This window comes from Mangifera indica, chromosome 6, assembly GCF_011075055.1.
Source record: "Mangifera indica cultivar Alphonso chromosome 6, CATAS_Mindica_2.1, whole genome shotgun sequence".
NCBI classification, from domain to species: domain Eukaryota; kingdom Viridiplantae; phylum Streptophyta; class Magnoliopsida; order Sapindales; family Anacardiaceae; genus Mangifera; species Mangifera indica.
Genome location: NC_058142.1, coordinates 7,305,229 through 7,323,312, shown reverse-complemented (window position 1 = coordinate 7,323,312; position 18,084 = coordinate 7,305,229). Strand labels below are relative to the sequence as shown.

At 32.9% G+C, this 18,084-nt stretch overlaps 2 protein-coding genes across 2 annotated transcripts; one reads left to right on the top strand and one right to left on the bottom strand.

Annotated features, from left to right (window-relative positions):
- The first annotated feature begins 5,146 nt into the window (after positions 1 to 5,146).
- LOC123218632 lies at positions 5,147 to 6,336 on the top strand. Its single transcript, XM_044640142.1, has one exon. It carries the CDS (start codon positions 5,228 to 5,230, stop codon positions 5,813 to 5,815), a length of 588 nt encoding a protein of 195 aa, XP_044496077.1. The 5' UTR covers positions 5,147 to 5,227; the 3' UTR covers positions 5,816 to 6,336.
- Positions 6,337 to 8,914: 2,578 nt separating this feature from the next.
- LOC123219023 (homeobox-leucine zipper protein ATHB-15) lies at positions 8,915 to 16,529 on the bottom strand. Its single transcript, XM_044640679.1, has 18 exons — positions 14,969 to 16,529; positions 14,601 to 14,760; positions 14,291 to 14,391; positions 14,090 to 14,180; positions 13,609 to 13,704; positions 13,413 to 13,526; positions 13,238 to 13,321; positions 12,942 to 13,097; positions 12,757 to 12,831; positions 12,563 to 12,669; positions 12,290 to 12,482; positions 11,915 to 12,100; positions 11,676 to 11,756; positions 10,825 to 10,959; positions 10,402 to 10,727; positions 9,920 to 10,025; positions 9,403 to 9,552; positions 8,915 to 9,280 (listed from the first exon to the last, which is right to left on the bottom strand). The coding sequence occupies exons 1-18, from the start codon at positions 15,175 to 15,177 to the stop codon at positions 9,134 to 9,136; spliced, it is 2,517 nt and encodes an 838-aa protein (XP_044496614.1). The 5' UTR covers positions 15,178 to 16,529; the 3' UTR covers positions 8,915 to 9,133.
- Between the last annotated feature and the right edge of the window lie 1,555 nt (positions 16,530 to 18,084).

Sequence of the window (18,084 nt, the reverse complement as noted above, 5' to 3'; positions counted from 1 at the left end):
ACTCTTACAATTGCTAGATTATATAGTTTTGTTGAATGAATATGTGATTGGAATTTGAGAGAAATATTTTTCTCTCTGTTGAAGTGGGCAGCTAGGGTTCCAAAATCTCTAAGGGCTTATGAAAAAAATGTCTCCTTTTTATATGAGACATTTCACACCACTTTATTTGGTTTAGCGGTATATAAAGTGGTGTGATCTAATTGTCACATGCGTTAGGGTATTTGTGCTTTTGACTCAAACCTTTAATATGCATTAATTGGACCCATAAATGTTCTTCATATTAATTTCTAAATATTAAGACACATTTTTAGAAATACACTACTTTCATGACTTGAAGTGATTAACTTTTGGGCATTAAATCCTAATCCAACTTCTAATATCTATATTTCAACTCCTCAACTTAGGATTATTACCGTTTGACTTTGATGTATTAATTATATACACTTAGATCTAACAATTAGTAAGACATCCGTCATGATATGATTAAATCCATATTTACTCATTAGTAAAGCTTAGAATCATGGTGTTTGGGTTTGATTTACTCTATATGTAATAAACCTATGACCTTTTAACTATAGCTATCAATCCCCTATTGTGTGTGACTCATAAGTTATCTATCATACTGATAATGAATAAATTCATAATTAATCTACTATTAATCAACCATTTATTCGCAAACCATTTGTAGTCTCTGGCAAGACAAGGCTACCTATTCGATAAAGAATCAATGGAAGAAATATGTTATTCTTTCAATGGTATAGTTACTGTACATTTGAATCATTTTATTATATTGATATCTCATCATAATTGAGGTATAGAAGTAATGTTTACCCCAAATGCCTTTGACTTCTAAAGCAATAACAAGTTATGTTGGGTATTGACCTAATCCTATTATAACTACAAATTTAATTAGTCGTATTCATCTATCAAATAGTATTATGAGATATTTTTTCTTGTACTTGAGAGTGATGAATTTTATGTTGATCCATCATAGCTCCGATATATTTCTCCACATAATTAATAACTATTATATTGGTAGCCCTAACAAGAGAACTACATTATGTTCATATCAAATTAGGTCAATTAGTGCACAAGATGCTCTGATGATTCCAATTCTAAAGATCATATGCACCACTATTAATTAAAGAATATATTTCATAGATATTAGGGTTTATTGGCAAACCACTGTCTATTAAAGAATATATTTCATAGATATTAAAGGATCATATGCATCACTGTCTATTAAAGAATATATTTCATAGATATTAGGGTTTAGGGTTTAGCGTTTATTCGTAAACCATTTATAGTCTCTTGCAAGACAAGGCTACCCGTTCGATAAAGAATCAATGGAAGAAATATGTTATTCTTTCAATAGTATAGTTACCGTACATTTGAATCATTTTATCATATTGATATCTCATTATAATTAAGGTATAGAAGTAATGTTTGCCCCAAATGCCTTTGACTTCTAAAGCAATAACAAGTTATGTTGGGCATTGACATAATCCTATTATAACCACAAATTTAATTAGTCGTACTCATCTATCAAATAGTATCACAAGATATTTTTTCTAGTACTTGAGAGATGAATTTTATGTTGATCCATCCTAGCTCCAATATATTTCTCCACATAGTTAATAACTATTATATTAGTAGCCCTAACAAGAGAACTACATTATGTTCGTATCAAATTAGATCAATTGGTGCACGAGATGCTTTGATAATCCCAATTCTAAGGATCATATGCACCACTGTCTATTAAAGAATATATTTCATAGATATTAGGATTACCATCTACATGAATTTCTTTAATGTGTCACTCTAGTGAATTTGCAGTCAATACACACCCATTTGTTATACTAAATCGTCACAAACAACCTTTATAAGTAACATTTGTTGCTATCTTTTGGTAAGATCATTCAATAAAATGATAACTTTACTATATTATTTGTGTCCTTAGTCAAGATAATATTGAGAGTACAAATGTTTATAAATTGGCCACAATATATGTTCACATGGTTATCATGATTAAGCTATATGTTGATCCCCGTTACCACAATTTTACTAATCTAAAGATATTCATCAGACACATATATACAAATGTAGACATAGATGAAGAAGTGCCAACAATTTATTATCAAACATGATGCAACATTTGAATGAAAATACAAATATAGTGATGATTAACTTTAGATCACTTAGTATGATAGAAGGTAGTATAGAGTGAATCACATCTAAGTCTCCAAACGATGGATTTGAGCTTTATAAGATCTTGTTAGACCTTAGAGAGATTTTATTTACTATAATATTGTATCTTGGTAATTTATTTGGGAGTGTAATTGTCACTTTTTATATTTTTCATGGGCATTTTGAAAATTTAAAATTTAAAAACACTCCTAAGCTTTTTAGAATTTCCTAAAAATTTTATTAACACCCATATATTTCAAAAAATTATAATTCACTCCCAAACTTTTGAAAAAAGAAAATAGGAAAAAAATGGGAGAATAAAAATAAAAAGAATAAATGGGAAAAGAGAAAATAGAAAGAAAAGGAAAAAGATAAAATAGAAAAATATATGCAAAATGACATTTTTACTTTTTTGCTTTCAAAATCATTAACGAAAGTAAATAATATGTGAGGATTTGTTTTTTTTTTTTTTACTTAAAAGGGTGGAAAATTGTCCTTTCAGCAAACCTTGAGGGGAAATAGTCTTACGACCTTTGTTTTAACACAAAAATATGATTAATTTATGAACTATCAAATGATTCTAGATGAATACAAAATGATACAATTTAGATAATCAATGTATAATCCTTCCTATTAGTGTCCTAAACTTTATTTATGGGTTATTTGACAAATTTAAATGAAAATGAGAATTTATTGAACTTATTTTGTACAGCTTAACCCAAATATGAGGATTCAGATTAACCAATAAAGTTGAAAGGAGACGATGTGGCTTTCACATGCATGTGGGGTATTGCTTACTAAATAATAATATCAACAATAAATCTATGGCACAATTTTCGTATATAACTTTATACACAAATAATAATATGTTATCATGTAATTGAATATTATTTTATCTTTAATTTTTAACTATCCAATCACATGATGATACGTCGTTATTTATGTATAAAATTATACACCCAGTAGTACTCCAATATCAAACATTGCAGATGTAATTAGTTTATTTTAGGTTTGTAAAACATGCTAAATATGCATTCTGTAAAAAAATTATTAGCCTGTCATCTTGTAAGTAGAAAATTTTAACATAAAATATAATTTCGATAAAATAATTAGAGATGGATGGATGGATAGACCAGCAATCAAGCCTGGGACATAGGCCAAAGCCCAGAACCAGAATTCTACGGACCCTTACCTTGAAAATGGAAGATATTTTGCATGGTGACTTTTCAGCTTTCAGTCACATGATGAAGGATCAAGGGTTGTTGCTACAGTTATAAATGAAATGCCTCAATCAACTCACATTGAAGGCATTAACTATCTAGAATACTGCTAATCGCTTTAATCCATAGGCAGCCAGCTTCAACTACCACTCTTTTTTGATGAATGTGTGCAAGTGGGGTGATTTAGCAGCTCGTGATTTAGGCTCAACTACCATAACAGTTTCTTGTGGCTGTAACGGTGAGATATAGATTTATATGTTCTTGCTTTCTTTCGTCTTCCTGTTCATCTGCATTATTGGCTAAGGATTATACGGTTACTGTGGGCCTTCTCGTGACTGCCCGCAGATTTTTTGTCCCATTGATCTGTCATTTAATGCAGAGATTTATAGCGGATTTTGCATATGATGTTAATGGAAAAGTAGTTCTTTCTATAAATACGATTAAAATGGTTATGATTGGACTCAAATCTAGTTAAGTCAAATTCAAACTCAATTGAGTTTGAATTTCACTTGGTTGATGAAGAACTGAGCATAAGCCCGAGCTCAGGTTTAGAAAGTAATAGTGATCATCAACCAGAATAGAATTACAAAATTAGAAACAAAGAAAAAAGATTGGACTCTAAAACGAAGAGTTTGGGTTCAAGTCCCCTTAACGACATATCAAAATAATATTTTTGACTTATCTAGTTTAGTGATTGTGAGATTAGTCATTGAATTTAAGATTTACCCCTTCAAGATGAATGTAAAATAAATATGAAATATATATATAATATACATGTAAAGAAAATAATAAAATAAATATAAAAAAATAAGTTATACATTTAATTGTTTATTAAAAAATTCTGTCAAATTTTGTTCCGTTACTAAATTAAACCAAACTGTAATATCTAAACGGTTCAATTCAGTCTTACTATTTAAACTGAATTATACAAATCTCTTAATTAATTGCCGAACACAGACTAGAACTAATGAACGCTTGAGTCTGTGATGGTTTTTCACTTGTGTTTTTTTTCTTTCAGTTTCAGAGACAGTGTTGCATTGCATAACTTTTAAGGCTGGAGTCTGGAGAATGCAAAAGGAGAATGGCGAAAGAAAGAAAAATTTCGTCTTCTGTGAAAATGTAATTCAAAGTTTATCAAACAAGACCGCAGAACATTAAACATACGGTATCTTTTAAAACAAGCTGGCGAGCTCATGCGGCTGTGGAGCCGGGGAAGTTGTTGGGTTTCACAACTCAGGTTTGGGTTCGAATTCGTTTCCTTTAACATAAACAGTTTGGACTCAGGTTTGTGTTCGTGTCTATCAAACTTGTTTTGGATTTGTTTAAGTTGAGTTCAAATACAAATTTGAATAAACTCGATTTAAATCCGATTATAATTTATGGTAATTCATAGCATAACCAAATGTTATTAAATTGTTCATACAAATTAAATGTAATGTCAGTTTGTATCAATAAGGTAGGAAAGATTTATTACCGGTCACACTGCTTAAAGAGGAATACCAAGAAAAAAAAAGTGAAAAAGAAAATTAAATTTTAGCTGATTATATGAAAGTTGTTGATATGTGGTTCATTATCATCATCACCATCACCAACTAATTAACAGTTTGCTTTTTCTCATTAGTCTTTGTTCAAAAGTCAAGCATGTTCACGCTTCTTCACGCTTGCACTGATAGATGACATGTGAATCTCCAATATCCACAAAAACTTCAGCGTTCCAGATTCCAAACGATCTGTTATAAATAACTCTTCATCAGCCTTACCTTCTTCACCATTCCAAGCATACACTCTTCAACTTCTGGCTTACTCCTGAAATCATCAACATGGCACCTAACGGAGAATCCATTGCAACCCATTTCACTGCACCTCGCAACAACAGCTTCTCCAAGCCTCCACGAATCTCGAACGATAGTTTAAGTCGAGCCATATCTGACATTTCCTTCCAACTGAGCAGGGAGGAGATAGATAACATCAAATCGCAAGCGAGTCTTCCTCCGATATCTGAGGTTGAGGACGCCAAATGCGAGTGTTGTGGGATGTGTGAAGAGTGCACGCCGGAGTACATCGACCGCGTGCGAAACAAGTTCTCGGGGAAGTGGATATGTGGGCTGTGTGCGGAGGCGGTGAAGGAGGAGATGGACAAAAACGGAGGCAAAAGAGATGATGCATTGAATGCGCATATTAATGCATGCGCCAGGTTTAACAAATTCGGAAGGGCGTATCCGGTTTTGTTCCAGGCTGAGGCCATGAGAGAGCTCTTCAAGAAGAGTTCAAGATTGGAGGGGAGGGGACTTAGGACAAAGTCCTTTAGCCCCTATAAGGGAGGGCAAAACAAAGGAGGGATTGCACGGAGCTCAAGCTGCATCCCTGCTATCACAAGGGAGATTAAGGATCTTACAATTGCAAATTAAGGCGGCCTTTTAATTTCAGAATTGCCAAAAGTATGTGCTTTTGGAGGGTTTATATTTGTCACCCTCCTCCTAGCTTTACTGATTAACTATATCATAATTAACTCCAAATTTTAATAAGCAAGATTGGATTTGAATATCTAGTGTACTCAAATTCGGTCCCTTGAATCATTTTTAGGATGCAGGACCCTTTCATCAACAGAGTTTTTAGGGTTTTCTGGCAACTTTTTTTTCTTTTGGACAAAGGAGAGTTTTCTTTCCTTTGTTTCCATTTGGTTATATCTCCATCTTTCAATCAAGTTCTAGGGTTTTTGATGTGGAGCTATATATAGCCATTGAGTTGCCTTCTAAGGACCCTACTAGGCTTGCTCAAAGTGCAAAAATAGTACTCTTTTTTCCCTCTTATTGGGAACTTGTAGCCTGCTTGATTAATTAGATGTTGGTCTTTAATTAATTAATTTTCATGTACAAATTCATGTATTGGATGTTTATGATTAAATAAAATGTAGTGTTGTTTACATTTGGATAGGAGTTGTCTCCTTATTTTTCTTTCCTTCCCTTGATAAACAAGAAATTTCCGGAATTATATTGTGTAAACCCAATTATTTTTTGGATTTCGGAATTTGTATTTTCTTTTTAGCACATGAAAGATTCACAACACAAATATTTATTTGTTTAAATATACCCAATGACATCCGGTAGCTCACAAGAATCATGAGAGATCGTACACCAAAGGGAAATCTATAATAGATATTGAAAATACAAAATTTGAATTTTAGTTTGAAAAAGTGTCTGTGGGATGCTCTGAATCAATTAATGAAATTGCGTTACAATAACCCTATTCTCCTGAAAATATAAGTTATCAATTCCATGTTGTTATTTTTTAAATGGACTTTAATTTTTAGCAGTAATTTATAATGTTTTATTTATTTATTTTTTAACTAAAGACGTCCGTGTTTATTTATTAAACAGATAAATTTAAAGTATAGTAATTAAATTCATAATCATTGTATCAAGTATATAATTATTATACTAAGTAAATTAAGTTTCACTTGTATGACAGAAACTTAAATCTAGAGCTTCACTTTGAAATTCTAATATTTCAAAAATTTTATTAACTTTTGGGGTTTTTTTTTTTAACAAATCGAAGCAATATAAAACTGAATTTTAGTGGAATCGTGATAGCAAGGTTACACTACCATTTACAATACCTCATTGGTTAAGCTCCCACAGTGAAAGAGTCGTGAGGGCCACCTTAAATCGTATTTCTCATATTTTATTTAATTTGCCAAGATTAAAATTTATAAATCTAAATTGATATAGCCTAAAATCCGGAATTCACTTAGTAAAAGCACCATGTATTGCCCAAGAGCTTATATGTAATTATTGCTTCTTTTTTGAATTAAAGTATGAAAACTATTGCCAAATATGTAAAACATAAAAATCATGCATCGATCATCACAAATGAAACATATTTCCTTGTTTTTTTGTTGTTATATCAACAATAAGTCATTTCATCTTAGTCAATAAATATTCGTATTATTTGTATTTACCGTATTTTATCATTTTAAACACGTTCAAACAAATCTTTAAATCTAAAATATATAAAACACATATTTTATATGCTTATTGTATTAAACAACCATATTATATATTGTTATATTTTTTTAATTGAAATAATGTTATGTATACATTATTAATATACAATTTTGGTGCAAAGATAATGCATCATTATATTATTGGGTGTTACCTCATTTTTAATTTAAAATCGTTAAATCACATGATGTCACATTATATATATATACAAATTATGTATCAAAAGTATATACTCATAGTTTTATTGAAATCTATAAAACTCAATCTGAGCGGTGGCAAATTGTATTTCTTTTCTTCCAAAATTAATATACAATTTTTTTTTTTGAATTTTCCAATTTCTATAACTCAGTATTCTATCCTTCAATTTATTAATCCTTAGAAAAGATAGTCCATATCGGTGAATAATCAAGATTACTTTGTCAAATTTATACCAAAATAATCTTACAATAATAGGTTTTAGTCTTTATTGTTTTGATTGTAAAGAAAATTTTGATTTAGAATGATAGTGGTCTAATAAATAATTTTTTATTTCTATTATTTGTCAAGATAGTTCAATCTTAGTTCATTTATGAAAAAAACAAATCGAATTAATTATGTTATGTAAAATACACACTAGAACTTGAAATTTCATTTAATTAGGGCAAATAAGGAGTGACAATATAGAGATTTTGGATATATAATTTAATTTCTTGGAAATAATTTTATTTAGGGTTTAAGTTTTTTTTATTAATATTTATTTTTGGATTGTTTTTCTTTTTCTTTTTTCAATTTTTTAAGTACGATTTTTATATAACTTGAAATTTAACTATTGATAATAAAAATGAAATCTAAATAATCTATTATTTTTAAATCTTTATTTGAAATAAAAAAATTAATTATGATATTTTATTAATTAATTATGTTATATTTGAGATTAAATATTGACACTGTCTTATGTTTGAGAATATTGAGACAACAATTTGAAAATCCAAATCCATTACTGTTTAAAAATTAATTAAATACTTTAATTTGAAAAACCATAGAGGATACTAAAATTAATTAATATTATCATATTTTTAAATAATATATATATATATATATATATATATATATATATATATATTTTTTATATATTTATGATTATACTTTTTACGAACAATTTATCATATTATACTCATAATTCTCGTAAACCGTTTCATCCCATCCATATATATTTTCCCAAACCATTTTTGTTGTTTTTGTTTTCTAATTCTTAAAACAAATAAAACATGTTTAATTGTATGAGAAACAGCTCTTAAGGCCTCATCAAGAAACACAAATATTCAAAACCTAACAGAGACTTTAAAGCATCAACAAAAACACGTTTTGAGTAGTTTAATACAACAGATATGAAATTGTTTAAGAAATAACCAGAAGGGGTTTCTCCATTTTCAGTGCTCTATCAAGAAAACATTCTCCAAAATCAGAAGAGATTTTTGTTACCGAAAAAACAGAAGTGGCCCCAGATACAACGACAAAAATACAAGATTTTGCAAACCCAATGAAGTTTCATGTTGCATATTCATTACAAATATATTCCAAGCAACACAAGGCAAGTTCAGAGAAAAGCAAGAGGAGGCCTAACAACCTTATCTGTTTTAGTAGGAAAGTATTTTAAGGCTTTCATGGCCTAAAGTTTAAACAAGCCAGCAAAATATAAACTGTGTTTTCAAAGTATTTTCTGTCTATCCATGGCTGCTCCAAATATCAGACAAAAGACCAGTTAATGAACATAAAGCAGATGCAATGTGCAGTCTCTTCTTCATTCAATACCTTCCATGCCACTGCACGTTCATAAGAAACCGGTCTGCCCATGCTTGACAAACAGATGCCGCCTTGAAGACAAGCAAACCCCTACAAAGAGCAAAACTCTATTCAATAAATAATATCTTAAGATTATTTTGTATTAATCTCCCTATGAAAAGGTATCCCGTTCTTTATTTTTTCTACAGTGAAAACTGAAAGAATTATCGAACCTGTTGCATTATCTGTGGGAACTCTGAGAAGAGAGTCTTTCGTCCATGATCATCAAATATCTTTTCCAGAGTTATGTCTTGCAGTGCAACCAAGGTTGTCTCAAGCATGTCAAGTCCTGCCTGATTTGCAAAAGTGAAAATGGGCAATGCCTGCATCATAAACTTTGATGTCAAACAGGACTGGCCTAACTGTAAAAGGTTGAAAACTTCACATAAAAATGTTATGCATGATGGCTATGATCTATTAAGATAAAGATTCCTGGGTTCTTGATTATTTCTTTTGGCAGAAAACTATGCAGCTAAAGAATGAAATTAAAAAAATTCTATCATATATCTTCATGCTGATTCACATGCTTTCTAGTGTCTCCTTTTCAAGTACCATGTGGGCCTCCTAAGTAATAGAGAATACTAGAATTTTACATGATATGATCTCTTTGGCCCTAGAAATTATAATTCCCTATTCAAAGAATTCATTTATCATGGGGCAAGAAAAAATGAAGGGGGTTGTGATGCACACCTTCAGAGAGCAGCACATGATAGCATCTGTGTGATGCCACAGGGTTTTCAGAATGGATTCACTTCCTTCACCGTTGGATTTGTGCAGGTCCACACCCAAATAACACCTGCAAAATTTAAAATAAAAAATACAGACAGTGAAAGTTCTGCTTATGGAACAAAACATTGAAGCAGTTTTCTTCGCACCAGTGTACATTTTCAACAGCAATTTTTGATAGTGTAATATCATAAAAGCGAAAAAAACAGAAACAATCTAAAATTAAATTTGCTGTTATGTTTTCTGTTGTGCATAAAATTAAATTCAACATCCATATGACACAATTATTCATGACTTGGTACTGTAAATGACACAGAATACAAAGCATTTGCAACAAAAATATGTTTGGCAGCAAATTTGCTCACAGAAAGGTATTGTCCAGTAAGCATAAATAATTGATGTGGATCTTACATTATTCAAAATTGAAAAACAAACAAACAGCATACCTATAACTCTGGCAGATCCAACGAGCAAGCGTCTGTGCTTCAGGGGTGCCCAAAGGTGTCCGAAGACCAGCATGTGAACTTAAATGAGATGGAGAGAGTGCTAATGCAACCCTCTGAACAGATGATATAATGCTGCGGACATATTGCCGAGCCATGGATGCCACATGATCCTGCATGTGACTTTCAAATGCAAATTCAAATGCTATTGTCATCACTGATCTCATGCAGCTAGAATTGGCAGAATAGTCACTAGACGCTCTATTTCCAGCTGGGCCAATCTCAAGAGCAGAAGCAAGGTCCAAGGTGCGGTTTGGACTAGAGGCTTCCTGAGATATTTTGCACGGCATCAATTAGGGATGTTCTTGATGGTTAATACAAAAATAAATAGAACTGTTTATGCAACAATGTAATTTATTTACCAACCTTTCCAGAATCAAGAGGAATGATGCGAAAACCAGATGGTAGAAGAGGAGCATCATCAGCAAATGAAGCATCAATGGGAGCAAATATAAGTTCAGCACAGGTGCCAATAGCATTCTCGTCCATCCCACTACAGAGCTATAAAGCAGAGGAAAATTTACCAAGAGATCAACAATAAAGTCATTTTGAAGACCAAATATCAAAGACAACTTAAGTGTATCTAATCATGCTGTATAAGTGTTCAGATGCATAAACTAATCAAGAACATGCATTCAAAAGTAAAATTCTTTTCTGTAATTGTAGATATTGCTTCTGCAACAACTTGAATACTACAAATTGTACCAGAAGGTTAATTCTGTGTGAACATTGCAAACTAGCTGATCAAAGTTTTTTATACTTAGTTTTGATGGACAAGCTAAGCTTGGGAAATAGGAAGTGGGGAATTTATTCATCACAAGTAAGTATGTTCTCATAAGCTTCCAAAATGATTAGCCATTTCAACACCAATGGAAACAAACAATTAACATGTTTTATTACACAGGCACTTGCTTCTACCTTTTATCAAGGAAGTAAAAGAAAACAAAATTGAAAACATCCATGATTTGTCACATACTGTACAGCATAATTTAAGGTCAAACAAGCATGATACTCAGAGACACCCACAACATACTCATATCTAGGTCTATATAGGTAACTAGAGTCCACCGCATACTTTAGAGGCAACTATTCTTGCTTTCTTAACAAAAGTTAGACAAAGCAAACTAAATAAAGCTAAATTACTGTAAAACCTGTAAGTGGACAAATTGGACTCTGGAGAGATGACCTAGGAAAACAATATAAAGAATGACACTTACTTGCAAGAGAAACATGTCTCTAGGCATTATAGCATCTTCAGGAGAATGGCCAACACCTTCCAACTTGATGACCTCCAAGAACTACAAAGTGAAAGAAACAAAAAAGCCATCATGTCCAAATATATATCTTAGAAAAAGGAAAAAGGAAACATCTTTCCTTATATCACAAAAATGCATAAGAAACAACAATGTAGTATCAATAAAATATTGAGGATAGCCAAAAGTATCATTATACTTACCTCTTCATGTTCAATAGTATGAGCGAGTGGCAGAATAACTTGGCCCCCAAAACCTCCAACTCTGGACCCTGCAAAGCTACAGGGACCAACCTTGATAGCTGCGGCTGAGTAAACATCAATACTATTGTCAGCCCACTCTGACCTGTGCTCTCGCAAAAACCGTAGAAGGATTGCAGGGGGCACATTCTGAATGAAATAGCCAACAAAATAATTAGTATTAGAAAGTAAAGTTGGTTCAACTTGATAATGACCCATTCAAAGCCAAACAATTCAACAGATATGGTTTGCTATGTGCTTTTCCTTTAGACAATACTACCAATAGCATAGCCAACAAAAAGCCACAAGTAAAAGAAGAAATATTTTCTGTATACTAACCTGCAAAAGCATTGATGCCTTAGCACATAAGACTGCATTGCTGACAGCTGGAAACCCATTACCAAAGGAAAGGTTTAAACCCATTAGCTTTTCAGGAGACAAGTTCACAAGGATAGTAACATCATCCATGCCATCATTTCCCATCATTGTCCATCCCTCATCAGTAAATCCATTGACGGCCTCATTGAAGCCCCTATCAGGAATCATCCATCACATTTAAATACTAGATAATTATTTACTAACTGCATGGGATGTCACATTAGAGATACTAGCCTGCTCAACCGCTGGCTAAGTGCTCGTAGAGCTGCAGGTCGCCTTCCCCAGCCAGTAACATTAGACTGAGAAACCTCCTGGCCTATCTGCCTCAGCTGGCGTAGAGCCTGAATAGAGATGTGAGAAACACCATTGAAAATCATCACCTTGTGAAAGATCAGTGAAACCATGCTGAAAGTGAATGAAAATCTTACTGCCATTGTTGTCTTTTGGGCAAGAACCGTTGATGATTCATAAAGTGGACGCAAAACTTCAGGCACACTCCATGGCTATATGTCAAAATAAACATGCATAATTAGTTCTTTACAGTCAAGTGGAATTCCTTTTTATTAACCACATAACAATGTGAAAGATAAATTTTGATATGAAAGAGAGGTACCTCCAAATCCATATGATCAACAATATGTATAATTGAACCACCTCCTTCACAAGGACGGATCAGGTACCCGCTTGGTAGCATTTCTGCTCTAACAAAATGCTGCACTGGTGGCATGCTGGGACCATTTTGTGTATTCTTCAGGGATCTCTCACAAACCTGAGCAAGAAATCAAAGGAAACATCAGATTAGTGAAAAATAATAATAGAAAAGTATGAACATGGATGGGTGTGTGCCATCCATGCCACATAATATTTGGTCTCACAATGAATCACATTGTAACAATATGTATTACATACCACAAGGCTACCATCTTCTAAAACAGTAGTATAGCGCAACAACCAAAAGTCGCGAGCTGGTGCCAATGTAGTCAGCGCATAGAGCTAAATGTACAACCAGACAAAGGCATCATTCAATAGTTCCAAATAACAATGCTCCAAGCAGTATTATATGTACAAAATAATCATTTCTTACCTGCATGTATAGCAGCTCAATGGTTCCACTATTGGCAGTTGGCAGCACACTCAGAACATCCACAGCTCGGCAATCGCGAAACCACGAAGGCCGATCCTTGAGGATTTCTACGACCTGAAATGAACATAGTCATTCCTGAGTACCAACAATTTTACTGAAAGATTATCACAGACAAGAGGAAATCAGATGTACTTACCCTAGTAGGCTCTAGACCCACCAGGCCACAGGCTCGAGCTGCCACTCCACTGCAACTATGAGAAATAGCAACGATTCCAACGGAATCCGGACCAGGCTATTCATGAAAAGAAAAGGAAGTTAAAAATAGAGGGTCTTAAGAAACAGATTAAAATCTTGTTATTCAACCAAACTAAATGTCAACCCTTTACTGCAAGATAATAAAATAGAGAAAAAATATAAACATCATATCTATTGTGGTCCCACTATTTCCACTCACTCCCCACATTCATTCCTCCCCAACACCACCGAACCAGGCGTAACATTCAAAAGCATAGCATGCAGCAAGGTTTAGAATCTTTTTTTCTTTCACTTACACTTATATGTTTTAGTTTTCTCCTAGGCCAATCTTTAACTTTTCTTTATTAGATAATTGGAAAAGCGAACTCAATTACATACTTAAAAAAAAAAAAAAAAAAGTAAAAGAAAAAGTCAAGAGATACCTTCATTCCAGGCATTTGGACCCACTCAACAGCAGTTCCAGTGGCCTTTGAAAGAAACTCTGTTAAAGTCTCTTCTGCAATGGACAAAAGCCTGAAAGAATACAAGCATGAATTGATAACTCACAAACAAGCACACACATCAAAGTGGTACAAAAAACGAAGACAGAAAATGACTTAACAACCATATACCCACTAACTCACCCTGCAGGACTAGCATCCCTAGGCGGATGCTGAGGTGTCAAATGGTGTTGACCACTCGTCACCACTGATTCACAGCTTGTATCTTTGGTTGGAAGCGTTGTCTGTAAGAAAGCAACCCTTATATTTCCAATTTCCACAAAATTCAACAGGATAAAATAACAACAATGCAGTTGAGTTCATCAGGCTTCCTAGAAATTGCATAAAAAGAATTATTTTTCCCTTTCTATTCCAACAAATCCTCACAAACCAAATAGCCGATGATTGGAAACAAGTAAAATTTTAAAGCAAAAAGAAGAAAATATATTCTTACATTTTGGGTATGTTGACGGAAGTATCCGTTCTCATAAACCAGTTGTGACACCTGCTTCTGCAACCTATCATTCTCCTCCATTAACAGCTTGTTCATAGCTGTCAACTTTCTATTCACAGCTTGAAGGCGGGAGGCCTCTTTCCTTTGCTTTTCTCTGCATCTGAAATAGTAAAACACGATACAATGTTACTACCAAATACCCAGAGAATTAAGAAGTGAAACTAAGTTTAAACAGGATTTCCAGTCTCTAGGGTAACAGAATAATCCAATCATAAGAGTCTGCAGTTTCATTTCCTAACTCCAATACAGGTACATAATTGCACTATTCTTAAGTAACTTCACAACATTAACTCGCAAACCATGCATACCTTCTGTTCTGGAACCACACTTTTATTTGTTTGGGTTCAATGTGACAAAGGATAGGGCACTCCCTTATCAACTGTTGGCGGCGAATTGAACTGGGTTTTGGGCACTCATGATAGAGCCTCTCAAGAGCGTCAACCTGCTCAGGTGTGTACCTTACATACTTGCCATTGTCCAAGGTTGCTGATTTACCATCCTTGCAGGACATCGCCATCTTCAAATTTCACCACCAAAATTCACAAATCTCCACAATGATTCAAACTAGCACAAAGACAGGTAGCTTCACTTCTTCGCTCACAGTTTCAAACACCTTGTGCACTAATTGACATTACCCACCAAGTGCTAAAAACCCCTTAATCATGAGCTCACAAACTTCTACCTCTTCAAGGGTACCAAAATATGCACCAATGGGGAATAAGCAGATTGCAATACCCACAAAAAACCTAAGCCAAGCACTAATGGTTTCTCCTCCTTTAAAACAATTTTAAGCACTTGATACACGTTATAACACAAGCAAAATAAAAAAAAATTAAAACAAACACAAGTAGCTACTTTTCCTCAAACAAAATATCCAAACCCTTTATAGCTTAAAACGAAGAACAAATTTTGAGGGGGCTTCGCTAAAATGCATATGCTCCATAAATTTATATCCAATTTTAGAACTTTAATATATTAAAGTGTTAAGATAAATACGACATGAGACAAGGATTTCCTGATTCGTTACGCAGTCATTCTTGTTTTGTCACTATGAGACAGCCCCAAACACAATAAACGCATAAATCCTTCGAGATCAGAGCTTTCAGCACTCAACGATCTGTTTATGAAAACATTTCCAGCGTTTTCCAATGCATCAAAGACAGAAAAACCCCAAGAAACGTTTCGCACCCGGGTGGTAATTCTCGTTCCACCAGACACCGATTCCTCCAAGTTTATGCTCAAATCCCAGAAAAAAATTATCACCAGAATATAACGACGCTTTCCTAAAACATCAAAACTAGAAACCGTCGAAACGTTTCGAACAAGACGTTTCTCCTTGATTCGATTGCTTTCTCTCCCCTTAGCTCGCTCGCTACCGATTCCACTCAGCTACTCATATCGGACTCACCAGCACCTAAACACGAAAGCAACAAAAACATAAAGCACCGTCCGCAAGATCTCTCAGCTACACAGCCACAAAACAGATCGAAACGTTTCAACGTTCTCCATACTCATGAATTGTCCCTAACCTCTGAAACAACATTATTATCTTCCTTAAAGTCTACAGCTCACCGAGGCACAAAGCCAAAAATCAACATCTGGGTTTTTTGTGTTTATGAAAGCAAGAGATGTGTTTATGAGAGTGAATGAAAATACAAAAACAAATACATCCAGCTAGAGCTTTTGTTTTCGTCCTAGTTGTGAGAGAAGTAAATAAAAGGCAAAAGCAAGAAAAGTATACTTTGGTGGTTTTTGCTTTTGCTGTGTGGTTTGTGCAGTGCAGCTTTGGTTGGTTTTGTTTTTACATTACATTCACCTAGATTGGGTTTTTGCTTTTGGTGTTTTACTCTTTGTTTTTGTTGTTGGGGGTTTTCATGGTTCGTCACTTTCGGCTCTGATGGTCTTCCACCTTTCCACTGTGTTGGAAAATGGCAGTTCATAGTTTTTCCTTCTCCCAATTGGTGAGAACTCTGTAATTACTCAATTACCCTTAATCATAATTTTCCTTGAATGACCCAAAGTTTCTGAATTTTCAAAAATGGACATTTCTCTTTTAAATCTTTACGGTCCTTTTCCCTTTTCTCGGTAATTTACCTAAAGACGAGACGGAAACCAATTATCATATTTAATAAATGAATTTTTATTTTTATCAATTAAAAAAAATCATCTCTTTATTGATAAAAACAAAAAAATAAAAAATATTGTCATTTTATTAACAAAGATAATTTTTAGACAGAAATAAAGAGAAACATCTTTTAATGATATCAAAAAAGAGATAGAGATCTTCTAAATTAATATAAATATAATTTTAAATTAAAAATAATTTGATATTTAATTATAAAATAATATATATATATTTATTTATATAATTAAAATAAATATATATAATATTATTTATTTATCAAAAGTAATTAATTATTTTATCTGGACACAACAGTTTACTAACCAGATTTTCTATAAAATTAAAGGGATAAAAAAGAACAAAAAAACAATATTAAAAGAAAAAAGGATTGTAATAACCTTACCTAACATGGGGGGGGATGGAGAAGGGTGTAATAAAGAGGCAAGTACAGGGGCATTAATGGAAAAAAGAGAAACTTATAAAATACTAAAGGCATGAAAGAAAGGAGGAGGTGTGCGTGGGACAGAGAGGACAACATGATTAGGTTCTTGCATGCGTCTAAGCTTAAAAAAACGTTTTCATTTAATTTTTTTTGGATTTTATATTTATGAAATAATAATTAAAAAAAACAAATACAGGCTCTGCGGCATCATAATGATGATCGTCAAATCGGTACACTGCAAAGAGAACAATTAAGCGGTATATAAGAGCTGCAGTGCAGAGCAGAGCAGCGCAGCGCAGCTGACGCCCTGAGATTGTAAAAAATCAGCACAATTATTACGCTATTTTTTTATTTTTTTATTTTTTAATTATACTAAATATCCTATTAAATTCTATGTAATCTCCCGCCGATTCGATCTCCCTCTTGTCATTAGAATCCAACGGAGATTTGCCAATCTTAAAGCTCGTATTTTAAGGCATTGTTCAGATTTCGTTGCTTTAAAAGGCACAATGCCCATTTTAGAAACGGATGACACCGCCTCAAATTGATATAAAGTCCAAATGTTTAACATTTTTCAAATAGATATTAAAAGGGCATTTTTCAAATAGATAATCTCTCAATTATATAAATTATAAATTTTTAAATCATGTTTTTAAATTGATAGAAATTGTTTGTGGTTTAAAACAAGTTCTTCTATTTTAGTATGGAATGTTAAACAATTTCTTAATTTAAAATGGTTTTTTCAAAGGAAATATGAATTTTGTCTTATTTATTAAAAGATATACGCATGGCATCTTCATAGTGATATCATTTTCAGTGTTATTAATGAATTTCTATATAGAGATTTTTTTTTTTTTCTA